Source organism: Schistocerca cancellata, chromosome 5 (genome assembly GCF_023864275.1).
Source record: "Schistocerca cancellata isolate TAMUIC-IGC-003103 chromosome 5, iqSchCanc2.1, whole genome shotgun sequence".
In the NCBI taxonomy this organism is placed as follows: domain Eukaryota; kingdom Metazoa; phylum Arthropoda; class Insecta; order Orthoptera; family Acrididae; genus Schistocerca; species Schistocerca cancellata.
Window position 1 is genome coordinate 624,774,057 of NC_064630.1, and position 23,099 is coordinate 624,797,155.

General features: G+C 41.1%; 1 protein-coding gene across 2 annotated transcripts in view; it reads right to left on the reverse strand.

Annotated features, from left to right (window-relative positions):
* LOC126187439 (RNA polymerase II-associated protein 1) overlaps nucleotides 1–23,099 on the reverse strand; it is a 266,874-nt gene that overhangs the window by 90,381 nt on the left and 153,394 nt on the right. For both annotated transcript variants that reach the window (XM_049928519.1, XM_049928518.1), the window contains exons 7-8: nucleotides 14,720–14,887; nucleotides 7,263–7,450 (exon numbers count right to left, since the gene is read on the reverse strand). In XM_049928519.1, coding sequence (XP_049784476.1) covers nucleotides 7,263–7,450; nucleotides 14,720–14,887 — 356 coding nt within the window. The remainder of the gene's footprint in view (nucleotides 1–7,262; nucleotides 7,451–14,719; nucleotides 14,888–23,099) is intronic.

A 23,099-nucleotide genomic window follows, 5' to 3' on the forward strand; every position in this document is an offset into this window, starting at 1 on the left:
GCTATTGAACTCAATGAAACAAACAAGATTTAAATGCTGTTATTAACATGTTTCAGCTACAATACATGTTCATGAAATGATATAACACAATTAATAAGCCAAGGTAATCTTGAAATAAAAATTAATGAACATTTGAGAAAGAATAGTAGCATCTTATCTGCAAAGATAAAATGTGACAGCAATGACTAAGTATTATGCAGTTTTCACTGCAGGCAGATACATTTATCATGACTTATAAGAGCATCCCATCCCTCATTGCATTAACCCATATATCTTCCTTCACTGAATGAAAAAAAGTCATAGCAACAGTAGTAATTCAGAGAAAAGACTTATAAAAATGAAAATAATCAATTTTTGACAATATAATATAACTGGATAGATAAAAATATCTACTCACCAAATGGCGGAAGGAGAAAACACATACAAAAAAGGTTCTATGTATGCAAGCTTTTGGAGCCTGTGGCTGCTTCTTCTGGCAGAAAGGTTGAAGAGGAAGGAAGATGGGTGAAGGAAAAAGCCTGGAGAGATTTAAGAAAAGGGATAGAGTTTGTAAAAGTCACCCAGAACCCCAGGTCAGGGGAGATTTATCAAATGGGATGAGAAGGAAATTCCGTCTGGTAAGTCTCCTCTGACCTGAGGTTCCAGATGACTTTTCTGAACTCTACCCAATCTGTTTCCTTCAGTCCTCTTTCCTTCCCCTTCAACCATTTTGCCAGAAGGAGGCATACATAAAACTTGTTTTATATGTGTGCTCTGCTACCACTGCTTGGTGAGCAGATTTTTTATCTATCCAATTACAGGATGCACTTAAATTAATATCAATTTCAGCAAATTGTGAGGATTTGCTAACAACACTTACACCAATCCTAAATAAAGGAATAATGATCTTTTGTGTTTACCATCTCCCTTAATGATGAAATTTGCAATGATTATTTTTATTTCTTTATTATTATGTATTGCAGCTCATGTCACATATAAGGTGTCATTCCTGGTTTTGACTTATTACTAAGTCATTATCAGATGATTTCAATACATTACACTGTAACTCATCAACTGAAGAGGCCCAGAGAGGTGCACACAATGTGAATGTACCTGCATTCTGTTAGTAGCCTACATGATGAATATTGTTTCCATGGCTTAAAATTACACAATAATTGTATATAGCTACCTGTACAAGTTTTACTTTATCTACTGTGGACATTTGTGTACAAAATATTTTGTTTGACTCCCTACATAGGAGAAAAGTTGCAATGCTACACAGTTTTCCTGTTTTTGTCAAACTGACTTCTCTTTTATTATGGAAATCACTTACCGTATTTTTACAGAACATAGCAGCAGAATAGTCACAGTGATGTTCTGCAGTGCAGTACAGCATGTGTCAAACTTTTCTAGGGCAGGTTGCAATCATCGTAAAGAGAGAGGCTCTCCATATGCACTGGTAAAGAACACACATTCTGTAGCTGAACTACAACATGTCTATGTACCTATCCACAGCTACACACTTCTTTCACACAGCTGATTTCCCTAAACCCAAATCAACAAATATTTTCTATCATCATATTAAATACTGTAAAGGAATTAACATAAGATGAACCACAAAGCATCATGCACTGAGGTTAACATGCTCTCATAAGAGATATGCAATATCAATGTAGTTTCCACCTACTTCTCCACTTGCCAGCATTAATTTTCTTTGTGGGCCTTTAGCTTGTTGCTTGGTGGTGTAAGAAAGACAAATCATCAAAAGCAGTTAAGCAGAAGAATCAATTCATTTCTAAAGTAACAATATCTGTCAACATGAAATGAAAGTGGAGATGATACGATAGTATAAAAAAATTATAGGGAAAAGTCACAAGACGAGCAACAAAAACTGATATAAATTTTATGAAGTAATCAGAGCAATAAATCACTCAAGCCTATAAAGTAATCATCAAAAATACTAAAAATAATGTGGCATTTAATTTCAGTGACTTGAGTAAGGATAGTGTTATTACCATGTAACATAATGCTGTGTGAAAGACTACAACAAATAATCAAACATGGGTGAAATGACATTCCATTACAAATACACTAAACATTCTTGACATCATAAAAATTAGTTTGTTTGATATGGATATAATAGAGGGAAACAATTCACGTGGGAAAAATATATCTAAAAACAAAGATGATGTGACTTACCAAACGAAAGCGCTGGCAGGTCGATAGACACACAAACAAACACAAACATACACACAAAATTCAAGCTTTCGCAACCCATGGTTGCTTCGTCAGGAAAGAGGGAAGGAGAGGGAAAGATGAAAGGATGTGGGTTTTAAAGGAGAGGGTAAGGAGTCATTCCAATCCCGGGAGCGGGAAGACTTACCTTAGAGGGAAAAAAGGACAGGTATACACTCGCAACACATATCCATCCACACATATACAGACACAAGCAGACATTTGTAAAGGCAAAGAGTTTGGGCAGAGATGTCAGTCAAGGTGGAAGTACAAAGGCAAAGATGTTGTTGAATGACAGGTGAGGAACGAGCGGCGGCAACTTGAAATTAGCGGAGGTTGAGGCCTGGCGGGTAACGAGAAGAGAGGATATACTGAAGGGCAAGTTCCCATCTCCGGAGTTCTGACAGGTTAGTGTTAGTGGGAAATATCCAGATAACCCGGACGGTGTTAACACTGTGCCAAGATGTGCTGGCCGTGCACCAAGGCATGTTTAGCCACAGGGTGATCCTCATTACCAACAAACAATGTCTGCCTGTGTCCATTCACGCGAATGGACAGTTTGTTGCTGGTCATTCCCACATAGAAAGCTTCACAGTGTAGACAGATCAGTTTGTAAATCACGTGGGTGCTTTCACACGTGGCTCTGCCTTTGATCGTGTACACCTTCCGGGTTAGGGTTACAGGACTGGAGTAGGTGGTGGTGGGAGGGTGCATGGGACAGGTTTTACACCGGGGGCGGTTACAAGGGTAGGAGCCAGAGGGTGGGCAAGGTGGTTTGGGGATTTCATAGGGATGAACCAAGAGGTTATGAAGGTTAGGTGGACGGCAGAAAGACACTCTTGGTGGAGTGGGGAGGATTTCGTGAAGGATGGATCTCATTTCAGGGCAGGATTTGAGGAAGTCGTATCCCTGCTGGAGAGCCACATTCAGAGTCTGATCCAGTCCCGGAAAGTATCCTGTCACAAGTGGGGCGCTTTTGGGGTGGTTCTGTGGGAGGTTCTGGGCTTGAGGGGATGAGGAAGTGGCTCTGGTTATTTGCTTCTGTACCAGGTCGGGAGGGTAGTTGCGGGATGCGAAAGCAGTTTTTAGATTGTTGGTGTAATGGTTCAGGGATTCCGGACTGGAGCAGATTCGTTTGCCACGAAGACCTAGACTGTAGGGAAGGGACTGTTTGATGTGGAATGGGTGGCAGCTGTCATAATGGAGGTACTGTTGCTTGTTGGTGGGTTTGGACGGACGTGTGAAGCTGGCCACTGGACAGGTGGAGGTCAACGACAAGGAAAGTGGAGCCTGCCATCAAGCACCAGTGACCAACCTCTACAGTTAAAGTACGAAATGTTAATTTACTTGTGCTCTTTGTAATCAGTCCTATGTCAACTCTCTGACACATGATGTCATTGTCCATTCTACTCCAGACAGGGTGGTACATTGTGCAGCTTTGCTTTTAGAAGATCCTAGAGTAGAAGATCCTAGAAGTAAATGGTTCTGGCTATCGCTCAGATGTTTAAGTTGTCTCAAGCTACCGTGAAACAGTTTTAGGACATTACAGACATTGTGTCAGTGCTTGCATTTCCACAGCAAAGGCATCATTCACCAACACCGTCATCTTGCTCAATGGGTTCACATTGTTCGCTGTTGGATGGTGCCCTCTTCCGATGCATGTTCCCTTCGTATCCTGATTGTTTCCGTGTGCACACCCATAATTGCTGTCCACACTGGCAGGCACAGTGTACAGCTTGTCACAAACACAGCCAGATGGCAGCTGTTTTCCATGGCTCCCTATGGCCAGTACTTGGTTATGGACATGGAGTTTACATAAGTCCATAGTGTTACACCAGTGCACAACTGGAAGCTCAGCATTCCCAGCAACATTATGTTTCACATTCATCTACAGCTGTTTTGAATCTTGAAACCTAGCATTGCTTGGGTTGCCCAGCTTTTCCCTCAGAAGATCATTTGGTTGGTTATGATAAGCAGCCCATTCCTGTCTGTGGTCAGTCAAAGACTGACATTGTGAATCAGCATGTCATGGTGGAACTCACATTTTTGGTGTTTGACAGTGACAAGTCAGAAAATATTTTCGGTTTTGGAGCATTCAGGGTTTTTTAAGTTCACACTCAGGATTCTGTGTTTCTTGTTTCTGACTATATTCCATTCCAGAAACTGGATGGGCTCTGTTTTCACCTGGATGGGGTGTCCCACAGGACTATGAACCTCACATCACCCTTAAACCGACAGACATTCCCAAGTTTTGTTGTGCTCAGCCTATTACTTCTGCTCTGTTAGTGCCACTCCAGGATGAATTAGACAGGTTGCAAGACCTAGGTGTCATTAAGCCAGTTCTTTCTATATAGTAGGGTAAACCTATGGTAGTTATTTGTATGCCTATGAGGAAGCTTAGTTTGTGCAGCCATAAGAACTAGCTACACCCTCACTGAGGTGCTGAACCACATTTTCCGCAGCTATAGCAGCTATCAGCAGGGAGCCTTTCCACAAACACTGACGGCACAGCTTCTCATTGTCACCACATGCCAGGTCATTACCACACCCATATAACCATCGTCCGGGACATTTCAGCTGTATGCCATTCCGGGTGCATAGCACCAACACTTCTTCAAATAATTGTGAGCCAATGGAGGTGAACACTATAAACCACCAGCTGCCACCACACTGCTGCTGTAGCCACTGCCAGAGGTGCTAGTGCTGGATGAGTGTTACCTGTGGCACACCACAAGCATGGCCTTGCTCCCTTGTGCTTTAGCAGTGCTAGGTGAAGATTCACTGACTATATTTGAAAGTTACATGTTATTGTAGGATGAACACTGCACATGACGGACTTGGACTGATCGTGTATTCTTCAATTAATGTTCTCACCGTCATTGTCTATATTTGTGTACTATTGTTCTTATTGCTGGTTTTGTTAGATATTACAGTTATTTTACTTTCAAGTCATTTAATGAGTAAGCTGTTCATACAATTTAACGATTAAAGACAACAACTCACCATATAGCTGAGATACTTAGTTGCCGATACATAAAGAAACAAGACAAAGAACTCTGCTACCTTTTGAACCAATCCTCCTTTGATCTTCATTCCTCCACAGCCTCACCATCTTCCCCCCATCCACTTTTCCCACTCAACCTCTGCCCAGCATTCCACCTTCCTTGATGTTAACCACCATATCTCTGATGGCTCCAGCCAAACATTTATCCATATAAAGCTCACTAACAATCAACAGGACTTGAATTATGATAAATGCCATCCCTTCCACACCAAAATGTAACTTCCATATAGTCTGCCTATCCACTGACAGTGCATCTGCAGCTCCCAATTTCTTGGTTAGTAGGCTGGAGGCCTTACTAAGGTCTTCACCAAAACACATTGGTTGTCAAAACCTCGCTTGCAGATAGAGTTCTTGTGCCATATTCACACATGCCACTAAACCTCCCGCCACCACCAGGAACCAGTCACAAAGTAACACCCCTCTCTTCACCTAATATCATCCCAGACTAGAATAACTGAAGCATAAACTTCACCAGGGTTTCAACTATTTATCAATGTACCCAGAAATGAGGAATATCCTATCGACAAACCTTCCCACCCCTGCCAAAGTTGTATTCCACCACCCACACAATCAAACAAATATCCTACTCCATCCACATGTCACGCCCATTTCTAACACTTTGCCACATGGATCTTACCCCTCTCCAAGATCTGTCCAATACCCTTTATCGAGAAAATCTTTCTGCGATCCTGTCACAGGCTAATCCTGCCATCAGTGATAGGACCACCTGTAAAAGCAGTCTTATACACAGGTTCTCCTGTAATTTCTGCACATCATTTTATGTAAGAATGGCCATCAGACAGATGTCCACCTAAATTAAAGGGCACTGCCAAACTGTGACCACGAGCAGAGTTGACCACCCAATAGCAGAACACACTGCTGAGCACAAAATGCACAATTTCAATGGATGTTTCACAATCCATGCCACCTGGATCCTTACTCTGACACAAGATTCTTTGAATTATGTAAATGGGAGTCGTCCTCGCAACACATCCTTGACCCTGGCCTCAAACTCCACAAACCCGTCTCACCACCACCTCCATCTCTGTCCTGTGATCCTACTTCTCCAGTCTCCCTCTGCCTCTGTTCTCTCTCCCCCTCCCATTCCACTCCTCCATAATATTGTGCATTGTCAAAAACTCTCCATCCCCCCCCCCCCCTCTCTCTCTCTCTCTCTCTCTCTCTCTCTCTCTCTCTCTCTCTCTCTCTCTCTCTGAGGCCAGAACAAGCTCAATGGTATCACAGTCCTGTACTCTACAGCTCTGAAGAAGGATTCACCAAAAAATTAGTAACATTCTCAGTCTTTTATATGCACTTTTTCTCTCAATTACCATTATAATATGAGTAAGCTGTATGGTCCTTGTAAAGGAATAGAGTTTTTGTTCAGATTTACTGGGTGCCCCACATAATGTCAGACATAATTACAGGCTCTAAAGAAATTTATCTTGTATATTTATTTATGTCAAACTTGGGGAATTAATTCTTAATAAGCTTATCTAATTCTGAGTTAGCATTTGGAGGTGGGAGTTGTTGGAATCATATATTCCAAGCACCAAAAGTAATGGCACAGCTACAGAAGTGAGATTCCAGTATGAGGGAATACTGAGTGGAATCAAGCTGTTACAAAGGGTTACTGTTGGACCTGAAACATAGATAAGGACTTTATGGCTACATAAAGGAAACGAGATTCTTAAGTCAGATGTTGGTGGGTATTGTGTAAACTAAGGAACAAGCAGAGGGCTCAGTCCCTTAAAGGAGAAGGCTCAGAAACTGTCTGTGATGATAAGGCCCAAACTCAAGTTTTCTTACATACCTCACTGATTAGGACAAAGAAGGGATACCTACATACAATTATGGTCTGCAAAAGCAGGTAATCACAGAAAACCAGCAACATTAAAAACAATTAGCAAACTTTTGGAGTAAATGCATACATGAGTCATAATGTTGAACAAAATGAACACCTCTTTACAAATCATTCACAAACCTTAATCTCAAAATAATGTCAGTTCTTAATGCACCCTTTATTGTATCAACACGAGCAATTTCATAATCTTTCAGTTCTTTTTCTTCATCTTTTAATTCCTCCTTTTTCTCAGGCTTTACTTCTATCTTAACTTCAATTGTAGGCTGCTCTATTGATCTTTTACAACCTAGAATCCGATCAAGGCAAACCTGGAAGTAAATGTAATTTCATGATACAAGAAGAAGTAAGTATATCAGACACTAAACTTATTCTCTTAAAGAGGATCGTAAAACTATGAAGACATAAGGGGATTTGTATCAGTTCAACAGAGTAATAGTGCTTCATGTACATGATATCTGTTTATGTCCTGATAATACTCCTTTGAACAGGAAAAGCAAAACTTAAATAAGATATCAGGAGGTAAGAAACAGCTAATTTAAACATATGGTTTTTTTTTTTAATTTCAGTGGTGCTCAAGAGTAATCAATATAAAATACACACTCTCACTGGCACTATAGTATTATCTTTAATTTATTGACAAAGCCATTTCAGCTGGATTAGTTTAAACTACTGCAATTCATTTGATTTTGTCCATCGTTGCTGTGACTGTATTGCTTTTGTAAAAACGAAAACAAATCACATTCAGTCACTAGTTGTGCTTTTTATTTCAGTGAAAAATGCATTTAAAGCTCTGGGTGTTAATCTTTCAGTGCATGAGTCCCCAAAGTTTGAAATGCATCATGCACTAAAATAAAATCATCACCAGTGACAAGGTATTCTGTGTTCTTTCAATGAAAGTAATACAATCACAGCAATAACATTGACAACACTGGACAAAATTAAGTTATATTTGCCAAGCCAGGCAATCAAGACAGTGTACTGATTTAAAAATGCTAAACTTAAGCTAATGAAACTGACCTGCAACATCAAATTTAATAAAAAATATCCCTCTCGTGATATACTTCAAAACTACATTAACATCACAAAAACATGTTATTTACAAGCATCCAAAATAGTTAAGACAAAATTTGAGGAGGCAAGTATAAAAAGAACAGTTGAAATTATTACCAAAAATCTCATTAAAAACACTATCTTTGACCTCCTATTCTCTGTGATGCCTCTCCCTTCATCTTCGTCACCCTTCATCTTCACAGCATGTCTCCCTCTCATCCTAGGGTGTGAGTGACCTTCCTCTCCTTCCCAATCTATCCCTCTTTACTCCCTGAGGAAGGAGCTCACAGTTCCAAAAGTTTTCTATTTTTATGTGTGTCTATCAGCCGTATGTGGAAAATCACAAGAAGGTAGGTAGTGGCCAGCCATTATGTGTTCTTGCAAGTTTACATTTAAAAGCAAGTCACACATAACCTATTGGGTTCCAGCAGGATTGTCATTTGTAAAAAAAAAAAGTCCTGAATAAACCAGAACCATTGTGTCTGGATAGCTATGTTGGCAGTGCATTTTTCCATGAATGGCAAACGTTCTGGGTCTGCATGGCAGTCTGGCACACAGTTTCAATATGCCCGGAAGTTGTAAAAAATATGTTTGAAATTGACCTCTTCGTACCACGATTTATCAGAATAAATCTTCATATTCACTGCCACTCTTTCACATAACTGTCTTAAGGGGATGGAACAGTGCATTCTATTATTTTTCCTATCGCAAAATTACATAATGTTTAAAATAATTTTGTGAGCTCTGACTGAAACCACAAAAACTGTAGCAAAGATGGTCAACAAAATTAGGTCTCTCTCTTCAAAGAAGACTTTTTAAAGGTTTAGCAGATGAACTGGAACTGTGAAATATGGAAATTTACTTCTCCATACTAAAGTGTGTTGGCTCAATAAGGGAAAAGTACTTCAAAGTTTCCACAATCTTTTACTACTATCCAACTGTTTAAGCAAGAACTAGACAAGAATAATCTGTTAGATGAGGATAGTCTCCAATTTAAGAATTTTACTTTTTAATCAACATAACAGAAAAACTTGTTGTTGTTGTCTTCAGTCCAGAGACTGGTTTGATACAACTCTCCATGCTACTCTATCCTGTGCAACATCTCCAAGTAACTACTGCAACCTACATCCATCTGAACCTGCTTAGTGTCTTCACCTCTAGGTCTCCCTCTATGATTTTTTACCCTCACACTGTCCTCCAGTACTAAATTGGTGATCCCTTGATGCCTCAGAACATGTCCTACCAACCGATCCCTTCTTCTAGTCAAGTTGTGCCACAAATTCCTCTTCTTCCTAATTATATTCAGTACCTCCTTATTACCTGATCTTCAGCATTCTTCTGTAGCACTATATTTCAAAATCTTCTATTCTCTTCTTGTCTAAACCATCTATCGTCCAAGTTTCACTTCCATACATGGCTACACTCCATCCAAATACTATCAGAAAAGACTTCCTGACACTTAAATCTAGACATGATGTTAACAAATTTCTCTTCTTCAGAAATGCTTTCCTTGCGATTGCCAGTCTACATTTTATAACCTCTCTCCGACCGTCATCAGTTATTTTGCTTCCCAAATAGCAAAACTTTTGTTTCCTTTACTGCTTGCTCAATATACAGATTGAATAACATCGGGGATAGGCTACAACCCTATCCTATTCCCTTCCCAACCACTGCTTCCCTTTCATGCCCCTCGATCCTTAAAACTGCCATCTGGTTTCTGTACAAATTGTAAATAGCCTTTGCCTTCATATATTTTGCCCTGCAACCTTCAGAATTTGAAAGAGAGTATTCCTGTCAACAATGTCAAAAGCTTTCTCTAAGCCTACAAATGCCAGAAACGTAGGTTTGCCTTTCCTTAATCTATAATTCGTAGGGTCAGTATTGCCTCCTGTGTTCCATTATTTCCACGGAATACAAACTGATCTTCCCCAAGGTCGGCTTCTACCAGTTTTTCCATTCATATGTAAAGAATTCATGTTAGTATTTTGCAGCCGTAACTTATTAAGCTGAGAGTTCGGTAATTTTCACACCTGTCAACACTTGTTTTCTTTGGGATTTGAATTATTATATTCTTCTTGAAGTCTGAGGGTATTTCACCTGTCTCATACATCTTACTCACCAGATGGTAGAGTTTTGTCAGGGCTGGCTCTACCAAGGCTATCAGCAGTTCTAATGGAAAGTTGTCTACTCCCAGTGCCTTGTTTCTTAATAAGCTAAATTTCAAACGTCAAAGTAATAACAAAGATATTGCATATACGATACCTGAAGTAAATTCTTTTACTGACAAGCTGTGTTTATGGGAGTGCTGTCTTTACAGAGGTGATTAAGACACTTTCCAACTCCGAAAACCCAAATAGAACAAAGTTACATACATTATAATGGTGACTGTCACACAGCAATGGTCTATAATTTGAAGGATGATTTTAATGACTGGTTTTCAGATTTGAAAAAGATTTCAATGGTAACCCAGTTTGTATTTCGCCCCTGGGCTACTTAATAATCTTCTTCCATTTAAAATGTTTTTGAGACAGATATGGCAGCTGTTGAACTCAAAATAATATATTTAAAAATTTTATGTATCTTGAAAGTGTTGCGAAACCAAAACTGCTAGCCTCTAGTTCCTCAGGAGAAATAACCTGAAGTAGTTAATGTAGCACTTATGATAAAGGCCTTCTTTGCTTCTAGTTACTTTGTGAATCATTATTTTCAAATATGAATTTTACTAAAAATGAGCTGTGAATAAAGCTAACTAATGAACATCTAGACTCCTGTATTTGACAAAGTATAACAAGTTAGACCACAAATATTAAAGAAATTGTGAACAGAACATCTACTCAAGTTTCACATTAAATGTAAGATAATCCTTGTGTTATGTCTACAAGAATATACTTGTAAAATATTATGAAATAAAGTTCTTATGTTTTGAACAAATGGTAAAGGTGTTAAGTTAAATACACTCCTGGAAATTGAAATAAGAACACCGTGAATTCATTGTCCCAGGAAGGGGAAACTTTATTGACACATTCCTGGGGTCAGATACATCACATGATCACACTGACAGAACCACAGGCACATAGACACAGGCAACAGAACATGCACAATGTCGGCACTAGTACAGTGTATATCCACCTTTCGCAGCAATGCAGGCTGCTATTCTCCCATGGAGATGATCGTAGAGATGCTGGATGTAGTCCTGTGGAACGGCTTGCCATGCCATTTCCACCTGGCGCATCAGTTGGACCAGCATTCGTGCTGGACGTGCAGACCGCGTGAGACGACGCTTCATCCAGTCCCAAACATGCTCAATGGGGGACAGATCCGGAGATCTTGCTGGCCAGGGTAGTTGACTTACACCTTCTAGAGCACGTTGGGTGGCACGGGATACATGCGGACGTGCATTGTCCTGTTGGAACAGCAAGTTCCCTTGCCGGTCTAGGAATGGTAGAACGATGCGTTCGATGACGGTTTGGATGTACCGTGCACAATTCAGTGTCCCCTCGACGATCACCAGTGGTGTACGGCCAGTGTAGGAGATCGCTCCCCACACCATGATGCCGGGTGTTGGCCCTGTGTGCCTCGGTCGTATGCAGTCCTGATTGTGGCGCTCACATGCACGGCGCCAAACACGCATACGACCATCATTGGCACCAAGGCAGAAGCGACTCTCATCGCTGAAGACGACACGTCTCCATTCGTCCCTCCATTCACGCCTGTCGCGACACCACTGGAGGCGGGCTGCACGATGTTGGGGCGTGAGCGGAAGACGGCCTAACGGTGTGCAGGACCGTAGCCCAGCTTCATGGAGACGGTTGCGAATGGTCCTCGCCGATACCCCAGGAGCAACAGTGTCCCTAATTTGCTGGGAAGTGGCGGTGCAGTTCCCTACGGCACTGCGTAGGATCCTACGGTCTTGGCGTGCATCCGTGCGTCGCTGCGGTCCGGTCCCAGGTCAACGGGCACGTGCACCTTCCACCGACCACTGGCGACAACATCGATGTACTGTGGAGACCTCACGCCCCACGTGTTGAGCAATTCGGCGGTACGTCCACCCGGCCTCCCGCATGCCCACTATACGCCCTCGCTCAAAGTCCGTCAACTGCACATACGGTTCACGTCCACGCTGTCGCGGCATGCTACCAGTGTTAAAGACTGCGATGGAGCTCCGTATGCCACGGCAAACTGGCTGACACTGACGACGGCGGTGCACAAATGCTGCGCAGCTAGCGCCATTCGACGGCCAACACCGCGGTTCCTGGTGTGTCCGCTGTGCCGTGCGTGTGATCATTGCTTGTACAGCCCTCTCGCAGTGTCCGGAGCAAGTATGGTGGGTCTGACACACCGGTGTCAATGTGTTCTTTTTTCCATTTCCAGGAGTGTAGTTGTTTTACAGTATCAAAAAATGAAAAATGTAGCAATTATTGTGTTTTTAAAAGAAGCAGATCAGTTTGTTGGAATGGAATAGTAGTTCGTGATGACTGTAGTTGCCTACCCGTGGTGAATATAATTGTTTTTAAGCTACGGTTGACAGTTGCTGGAAAAAAAATCTGTCCCAGCCTGAAGAGATCCGATTTCTATCAATTCTTCTTATTCCCCATGAGAAATGCCATGTAGTATGGGAGTCCAGGCACCCATTTATAATGAGAACCATTTGTAATTGACATTGAAATGTACAACATATCTCCCACTATCCAAGATAGCACAGGAACATGTTTTTTTTTTCTCTGGCAAAAATTGTGGTTTGGCTTCAGTTATGAAGTTAATATTATCATACACAGACCAGTTATGTTCACATCATAAAAGAAAAGTAATTATAATAGAATCAAGGAGAGAAATACAGCCGCTACAAAAATTATAAATAGACAAATTTCATTAATTATCCTTAACTTTTATCAGTGATATCCTCTTTGAATAGGTACTGATAAATAAAGATTAGGGATTCACTTCCAGTCAGTGAAGAGGCCATTTGAGATGGACTACTTATCGCTAATGCCACGATGAAGAAGGCAATTGGTCTGTTCATAGGAACCATTCTGGCTTTTGTCTCAATCAGTTTAGGAATATTAAGAGGCAGAAAAAGTGGCTAGTATTATCAGTCTTGTATGTACATGTATACTGGCAACCAAAATACATATCTGAATACAGGGTGATTCACAACTTTCAACTACGCAGAGAATATCCAGAATGAGATTTTTCACTCTGCAGCGGAGTGTGCACTGATATGAAAGATCCTGGCAGATTAAAACTGTGTGCCGGACCGAGACTCGAACTTGGGACCTTTGCCTTTTACAGGCAAATGCTCTACCAACTGAGCTACCCAAGCACGACTCATGCCCCATCCTCACAGCTTTACTTCTGCCAGTACCTCGTCTCCTACCTTCCAAACTTTACAGAAGCTCTCCTGCGAACCTGCGAAAGCTGTGAGGATGGGGCGTGAGTCGTGCTTGGGTAGCTCAGTTGGAAGAGCACTTGCCCGTGAAAGGCAAAGGTCCTGAGTTCGAGTCTCGGACCGGCACACTGTTTTAATCTGCCAGGAAGTTTCGCAGAGAATATCCTTCTTGTGGAAATCTTAAGAATACAGACACAACCACATCTGTAACTGGGTCATTGCAAAAATATCTTCATTAATATATTTTTGATATTGCATAGGTGGACATAATACACTGTTACACTTTGTTAACAGGTTCTGCCTACAGCAACTTTTATCAAGATCACAGCTGCTACACTACTGCTGACCAGATAATCAAACTCCACAGTTTTATAATTGTGCAGTCTCATGTTTCATATAAATTCTACTAAGTATAAATGTCAGCTTCATTATATGTGCTATCTCTACTAACTATTCCCATTGCTATCTGAAAAATGAGAACACTTGACAACTGATAAAATTTGAACTAATTACAGCACACTTGCCAAGTGAGGAATTGGCAATGGAGATTAGATCATAGATTAGCTCCAGTTTAGGTGGTTTTCCTTGAATGGATTCCAAATCCTAAAGTTACAAACTGATTCAATAGGTGCAACATTCTCCTCTGCCAAGGAAATAACTTTCCAAGCAGATGGAAGAAAATTTTCTTAATATTACATTTCCCATTAGTGATTCTCACCTCCTTCCCCATAATTCTCTCTCTCTCTCTCTCTCTCTCTCTCTCTTTCTCTATTACTCCCATACTGCCTCTCCAACATCTTTTTCGAGTTTGATTTATGACAAAGTTTTAGTATGTTGCATTGAAAATGTTCTTTATATACATTGCTGTACATAGGAAGGCCTATGCCAGGGGAAATGAGACCCTTCATACTGACAAAAGGTGGGTCCCTCTAAACCAGGGATACGAATGACCTGCTAACCTTCCTCAACCGAACTCTTTTTCCTCTCTGAGGAGGGAACATATGAGTTACAACAACTGGGCTTAGTATTTTCTACTTTTAACTGTTTATACCAGCAGTAACAGGAATTTTTCATCCTATTGTGTACACGTGTAATAGAATACCCTATAATACAGAAGCTATAATACTTCCTCTTTACTTACCTCATCAGGAAAATTCCACAACAAATTCCTCAGTGCCAGCAATGATGCTGTGACCATAGTTTCCGTGTTGTCATCTAAGGAGAAGCGAAGGAGAAGCAGGATATCTGAGTCCAACATCACTTTAAGAAGAGGTTCCTCCATACATTTATCATAATAACCAGACTTTGTCTGAAAATAAATCCAGAGTCTGGCTGTAAACATGGCTGACATGGAGAAAATGAATAGTTACTCTTTATATATCAAAGAGTGCACATTAAATGCCACCTATAATCTAGTGATCGCTCGCACACTGACTCACAGCATTTAAAAGTTTCTTTGGCCATAAATGCTACAGTATGGATTCTAACACTAGAAAACAATCTCAGAGCTTCAATTTTCAGTATGTTACCTTATGGCAATGAAACTTTTTGGAAACTTCTTAGACAAAGTACACATCATTAGATGATAAAACTGGACAAAATGGGTTGATGTTCACCAATAGGACATAAACTTCAGATATGTGAATCAACATTTATAAGAGAACAGGAAGTCTTGGGTGGAATACAAATAATGGTAGGAGTAAAGATAGCCACTCACCTTACAGTTAAGGTAAAATGTGGTAGACAGACAAACTAAGAAGAGTGAAAAGGTCACTGAGCTCTTGGCCAATGTCTTTTTCCAGAACACACACACGGCTACATTGCTACATTGTCCCAGTGCTACAACTCAAATGGAGAGATGTAAGGAGGAGTGGATCAGAGGAGAAAAGAGGCTACTGTAGGCGGCCCCTAAGCAGACAACTAAAACCACCGACATTACACCAGCATCCAGGGGCTGTCTTGTGGCTAGGCCACAGGCACAGGCACTATCTTCCCACTATGCTGCACGTGTATCACCGATAGTGGTGCTACCATTTCGGAACTATTTTCTTCATCTGTGGTCATGTGACTACACATATCTGCACACACACCACCCATAGTGGTGCTGCAATCACAGTCACGTGTTACATGCAATCCTACTTTTATAGGCCATGATGCAGTTGCCAGCAGGCAGATAATTTTCCTGTCCTGGACAATTAGCTGGCCACCCTGGCGGCCCACCAATCAGAGTTTTATTGTCCTTCTCACCAGCTTGTCAGCATTGGCACATCTCTGGGGGCTGCCATTGAGTGCCAACTGCCAACTCCCATCAGCCCTGACATGGTCACTGACTCACAGTCTCTACAACATAGCACTTCACAGTCTGTAGGCATTGTCATGTCCTGGAAGGCCTTATTGGTCAAAAATCACGTCCCAGCTGAGCTGCATCTGATACCTACAAACACCACAGTCACACAGAGCAAAATCGCCCTTATCGGCCTGCCAGTATCACCGCGTCGCAGGCAGTCACCACCGGTCAAATGCTGCCTCCCAGCAGCTGCTGTCACCAACTCATCAGGTTATTGATGCTGCCAGTCTCACCAGGTGCCAGCCACACCATCACCGAAAGCCAGCCGCACTGTATTCCGCAGTGTCAATTGCTGGACCCACAGCTGTGCCCTGACATACGATGGTCACAAAAAAAGAAATGCACACTATTTTTTTAAATCCATCTTTTATTCTACATATTTGAAAGTTTTACAGTGTGTAGATACATCCTTTAGGAACAATATTTTCATTTCTCCACGTAATTTCCATCCCTCTCAACTGCCTTACACCTTCTTGGAACCAGCGCTTGTATACCCGCATGGTAAAATTCTAGATCAACCTGTTGGAGCCACTGTTTGGAAGCGTGCACAAGGGAGTCATCATCTTCAAACCTTGTTCCACAAAGAGAGTCTTTCAGTATCCCAAAGAGATGATAGTCACATGGAGCCAGGTCAGGACTGTAAGGCGGGTGTTTCAGTGTTGTCCATCAGAGTTTTGTGATCACTTCCATGGTTTTTTGACTGACATGTGGCCCTGCAACAGCAAAACAACTTGCTTTTGCCGATGTGGTCGAACATAACTCAGTCGAGCTTGAAGTTTCTTCAGTGTCATCACATATGCATCAGAATTTATGGTGGTTCCACTTGGCATGATGTCCACAAGCAAGAGTCCTTCGGAATCGAATAACACCGTAGCCATAACTTTTCCAGCAGAAGGTGTGGTTTTGAATTTTTTTTTTCCTTGGGTGAATTTGCATGATGCTGTTCCATTGATTGCCTCTTCGTCTCTGGTGAAAAATTATGGAGCCCTGTTTCATCACCTGTCACAATTCTTCCAAGAAATACATCTCCACCATTCTCGCTGTGTTCAAAAAGTTCACTGCATACCGTTTTTCTTGTTTCTTTGTGAGCCACTGTCAACATCCTGGGAACCCACCTGGCACAAACCTTTTTTAATGCCAACACTACTTTCAGTATTCTGAAAACACTTCCTTCCCCTATCCCAACGTAGTGTGACAATTCGTTCACTGTGATACGTCTGTCAGCAGTCACTAATTCGTTAACTCTCTGCACATTGTCTGCAGTGTGTGCAGTACAAGGCTTGCTGCTGCAAGGACAATCCTCAATATTGCCGTGCCCTCTTTCATCATGTAACCTGCTTGCCCACCAACTAACTGTACTGCGATCGACAGCAGCATCTCCATACACCTTTTTCAACCTCTTATGGATGTTTCCCACGGTCTCATTTTCACAGCACAGGAATTCTATGACAGTACGTTACTTCTGACGAAGAGTAGCAGCCATCTTGAAGACATTCTGCGACGGTGCCACTCATGGGAACAGTTTGAACTAAGTTTGAAAACAAGCAGGAAGGTTGTATCTACACACTGTAAAACTTTGACACATGCAGAATGAAAACTCTATTTTTACAAAAATATTGTGCATTTCTTTTGGAGTGATCCTTGTAGTATCACCGAGCACCAACTGTATCCATGCCATTGCACCATGCTGGGTGCAGGTCAGTACCCGGAAGAGCTTTCCATACTCTAATACTGTATGTTGTGTTGTTGTAAAGGTTGTGCAATAAACCATTGCAGATGTCACTGGGAACCACTGTTTACTTCCTGTGCCATTGCCGCCGTGCAAGAAAGCAAAAGGGGCACAGCTGGTATACAACATGACTGCTTTCACAAGTTGTCCTGCTTCTGATAGGGTAGGATATGCCAGTAAGAGGACTACAATAGGACACGCTTTTGGACCTGCCTATTCTATAGGCATATGGCCCATGAGCAAGGAGTTTGAAGTAGGTATGGGATAAGGATGGACCAAAATGTTTCATAGATTGGGTTGGCCATGCAATACCTGACAGAACATATCTGCCAGCTGTCTGACTCTTTCACCTACAATCCATGCCCATAGTGATTTTACCCTAGAAGTGAGCATAACCTCTTCCTACTCAAATTCCTATGCCTCTCCATAACCCTTTCACCAAATCCATCTCCCTCCTCATCCCCACTACCTCCCACACAACCACCTTCTAATGCTATCTCTAAAAGCTATAAATCTCAACACCCTGGATGTCCCTTTGTAGATGATTAAATGTTCCTAAAGGAGAATCTCAGCTCTCGATCAACACCTTCAACCAGCTACATGCAGCCTAGCTTCCCCTATTAAGGACACAAACCACTGCTTTTGGTACCTTTCAATCACCCCCATACGCCTACCACTTGGATTCATGTTTACAGCTATTAAGTCATCTTCCTACACAGCAAAATCTCCCACATTCATTGGCTTGCTACCATCATACACTACCTCTCTCAATATCTTCTGACTCCAGATGTGCCACTTGCTCCTTATACACCTGACCAACTATTTCTTCACCCATAATTACTTCCCCATTGATGGGAAGATATACAACTAAATCAATGCAATGGCAATGGGAGCCCACATGGCACCCACATATTCTAACCTGTTTATGGCCCAGTCATCCAAGATTCTAAATACCTTGTCTGGTTCATGTTCACTGACTATATCTTGATTATGTGAGTCCAGGGCAAACACACTTTCCTCATTCCTCCACAGCTTCAACACTTCCTTTCTCATTTGCCACACCTGGTCTTCATTCCAGTGTGCCATCTTCCTGGACAGTGACCTCCATCTCCCCGACTGCTCCATACCAACCTCTGCCCATACCAAATCACCCAGCATCAACAACACATGCATTTTGATACCTGTCATCTGTTTCATACAACAATGTCTCTTGGTTACAGTAGTCACCCATCAACAACATATCTGTCTCTTGGTTACAGTAGTCACCCATCAACAACATATCTGCAGTGATGAATATTCCTTCCCCCAGTAATGTGTATGTTTTACTAAGGCCTTCACAGATAGACACTACCTTTCTGACGTAGCATGCAAACACATTTCCTGTGCTATATCCTCACATGTCCCGAATCCTACAACTACTACCAACAACAAAACATCTGCAAAGATTGATCCCTCTCATTACCCAATACTAGAATAACTCCACTACATTCTTTACTAGGGCTATGAATATCTATCATTATGCCTGTAAATGAGGAACAACCTACCCAAAATACTTTCCACCTCTCCCAAAGTGATATTCCACTGCTCACCCAATCTACAAAGTATCTTGATATGTCTTTATGTCACATGCAATCCCTTTGCTACCTAGGTCAGATCCTTGTGGAAGAAGTGCAATCTGTCCTATGAAACCATCCACCACATTCTAGTCCAGTCCCATTACAGATACACCACAGCACATCAGAGGCAGGGTCACTTGTAAAAGTAGTAAAAACATATAGCAATGCAACTGTCAACTTTTGCACAGCTTGACCGACAACCAACAGCATGACCGACAACCAACAGCATGACCGACAACCAACTGTCCCCCTGAATGTATGGTCACTGTAAAACTTTGGCCAAAAACATAGTTGACTGCCCAGTGGCAGAACACAGTGCTGATCTCAACATGCTCAGCTACAATGGCTGTTTCACAATCTGTGCCATTTGAATTCTGCCCCCCGCCCTCCCCATACACACAAAAACCACCTCTTATACCATCTTCTCTGAAATTTAGACATGGGAATTATTCTGATAACTGCGTACACAAGAGAAAAACAAAAAATATTCTTGTAGAATTTTTTTCACTCCTACTAGTTTCAGTCTTTTCTAACCCCTGTTCCACACCCACCACCACTCTTCCCAAAGCCCCTCTTCATTCCATCAATCAACATTCACACTGTACTTTCCACAGCCTCCCTCTTCCTCCTCCAAATATATTAATCCACTTCATTGTGTGCCACACAAAACTCAACTTGTCTGTGCCAAACCAAGCTCACTAATGACACATTCCAGTCATATTATCATGCAGCCTCTCCCACATGGTCAGGATAATGTGTGGGTGTTGGTGTGGGTGTGTGCTTGCATGTGGGCGTGCGCTCGCATCTGTTTTGTGTTTATGACATTAGTTAGCTCTGTAGAAGGACACTGTTTGAAATAACTTGTTTATGTGCTTGTTGATCACTCAACTACTTCGTAAGAGGTTACATTTAGCCATTCCTTTATTTGTACTGTTATTTTGTCTTTTATTTGTATAATACCTTTTATTTGTGTATAATGAGCTTCCCTAGATAACTGTTGATTCTTCTCAGTGATATTATTATTCTTCAGACAGCGCCAAGTCTTTTCATATTTTCCTTACTAAAACTTTCACTCCCCATTTGCAATGACAACTCTTTCTTGTTAAGTGTTTTTTACTTCATTCTAGTGGGAACTAGACTATCTCAATTCCTTTCTTTCCTTTGTGATTGATTGTGTTTTCAGTTCATGGAACAAGTTGTTTTGAATTCAATGTGGCTGCCTGAATTAAAAGAAATTATTATTTTCCTAGTTGCTGATAATTTTCTGTACATGTCTGACTGTATTCCTTCTGTTTCACATTCACTGCTGCTTTCTTTCAGTTGGTTGAACACAACTGTAAATCAATGAATTGCACTCTCTGTCAATTCCTTGTGTCTGTTACGGAAATAGGATTTGGTATGTTAACAGTTTCTTCCTGTCAGATACACTACATCCTTACTTTTGCAGATTTGAACAGATAGTGGCTATTTGAGTTCACTGAATTCAGTCACAGTGTCAGCACATTATTTTCTTCACTGAGAGGTCACAGTTTGGACATAATGTATCATACAGCATACAAAGCATCAAGATAATTGAAAGCAGCATCTGTGCTCAAAGAAGTATTGCAAAAATATGAGACTTTGTGCAAAAGTAAATACAAAGAGTTCCCATGATCAGCTGCCAGTACACTATAGTATGACAAACTGTCTCATAAATGTGTGTTTTATCGTTACAGCCCTTGAAAACATTTTAGTTGTCAAAGTTGCTAACTAAATATTTTATTAATAAATATGTCCGCCCCGGTAGCTGAGTGGTCAGCGTGACAGACTGTCAATCCTAAGGGCCCGGGTTCGATTCCCGGCTGGGTCGGAAATTTTCTCCGCTCAGAGACTGGGTGTTGTGTTGTCCTAATCATCATCATTTCATCCCCATCGACGCGCAGGTCGCCGAAGTGGCGTCAAATTGAAAGACCTGCACCAGGCGAACGGTCTACCCGACGGGAGGCCCTAGCCACACGACATTTCCATTTCCATTAATAAATATGAGTTTTCAAACTGAGAGTTTAGGTAAATCCCCAAATCTGCACCAGAATTTCCAATGACAACAGGGACTTAAACGGTTTTGCAGCATTTCACAATTATTCCTAGTTTTTGTGATAATTCAAAAACACTAAATTACTACTGGAATGAATTTTAGATACATCCTTTCAACACCTATTAGTTTTGTTCATCTATTTGGATCATTTAATCCATAATACACAGTGCTTCTTCCTATGGGAGCAGATCCAAAATGAAATTTGAAGTCACTCAGGAAATTGTTTGCATTCATTTTCTCCAGCAGATTTAGTCCTTACAGTGTACCAGCTGTCAACTCTGATAGCACAATTTACTGTAAATAATTTTTGTAAACACGAACATTAACAAAACTGTAATTAAAAAGTGAAGTTCCTATGTAAAAGTTTACCTGCTATCTGACTTCTACATTCAATTGAATTCTACTTTTTACTCTATAAACAAAGAAGATGTGACTTACCAAACGAAAGCGCTGGCAGGTTGATAGACACACAAACAAACACAAACATACACACAAAATTCTAGCTTTCGCAACCAACGGTTGCTTCATCGGGAAGAGGGAAGGAGAGGGAAAGACGAAAGGATGTGGGTTTTAAGGGAGAGGGTAAGGAGTCATTCCAATCCCGGGAGCAGAAAGACTTACCTTAGGGGGAAAGGAGTGTATACTGTGTATATTTGTCCTCCTTTCCCCCTAAGGTAAGTCTTTCTGCTCCCGGGATTGGAATGACTCCTTACCCTCTCCCTTAAAACCCACATCCTTTTGTCTTTCCCTCTCCTTCCCTCTTTCCGATGAAGCAACCGTTGGTTGCGAAAGCTTGAATTTTGTGTGTATGTTTGTGTTTGTTTGTGTGTCTATCAACCTGCCAGCGCTTTCGTTTGGTAAGTCACATCTTTGTTTTTAGATATATTTTTCCCATGTGGAATGTTTCCCTCTATTATATTCTACTTTTTATTCTCTATGTTATAAAACTAAAAAGTATCATTCAATGGGGTAAGGAAACATTTCTTTTTTGTGTAACAAATTTAAGCCCCAAAACTAAAATAATTTGTGTAAAACTATGTAAGAATCACTACTTTTGTATTAATTCCATGTATTGTCTTTCATTTGTTTTATAATGCAAAATAGTAATTAATTCCTAAATGTGAGAGAGCATACAGATGTTAAAATTAGCAAAAGAAAGCAACTGTATTTTTTAATTGGCAAATAATGTACCACATGCAATGCAAGCGGTGTCAACAATCAAATGTTATACGATCACCCATGCCGGAAAGGAGCGCAGTGAAGTCTCTCAAATATTTTTCCATGCAAGATGGTTCCAGAACAGGAAGACTGTGAGGAAAAATAACAGTAAAGATGCCTTCAGCTGTCTGCTTGTATATAAAAATGAGCCACGTCTGTCTCGTCCTCTCCTGAGACCAGTTCTTTATTATCTCTATGGTCTTGTCAATTACTCTCTCTTAATTATCACTCTCTCAAATCATTTTGTAACAGGCAGTTTTACTTGAAGGATATTTTTAAGGTGTGTAAAGTATCATCAATATGTGAATAATTGTTATTGTTTACCAATGTTTCATTTCAACAACATTAACGTCACCTGCCAACTTTTCTATATTTCAGCTAGGAGAACAACAAGACTTCCAACATATCGTGTTCTCACCACTGCCAAACATTATTGATGTTCGAATTTGTAGCAGCCACTCATGCGTCCCTGAGACCTGTAAATGCAGTTTCACAGCAGTACTTGTGTGCATAATGTGTAATATTAATGATTGGCAT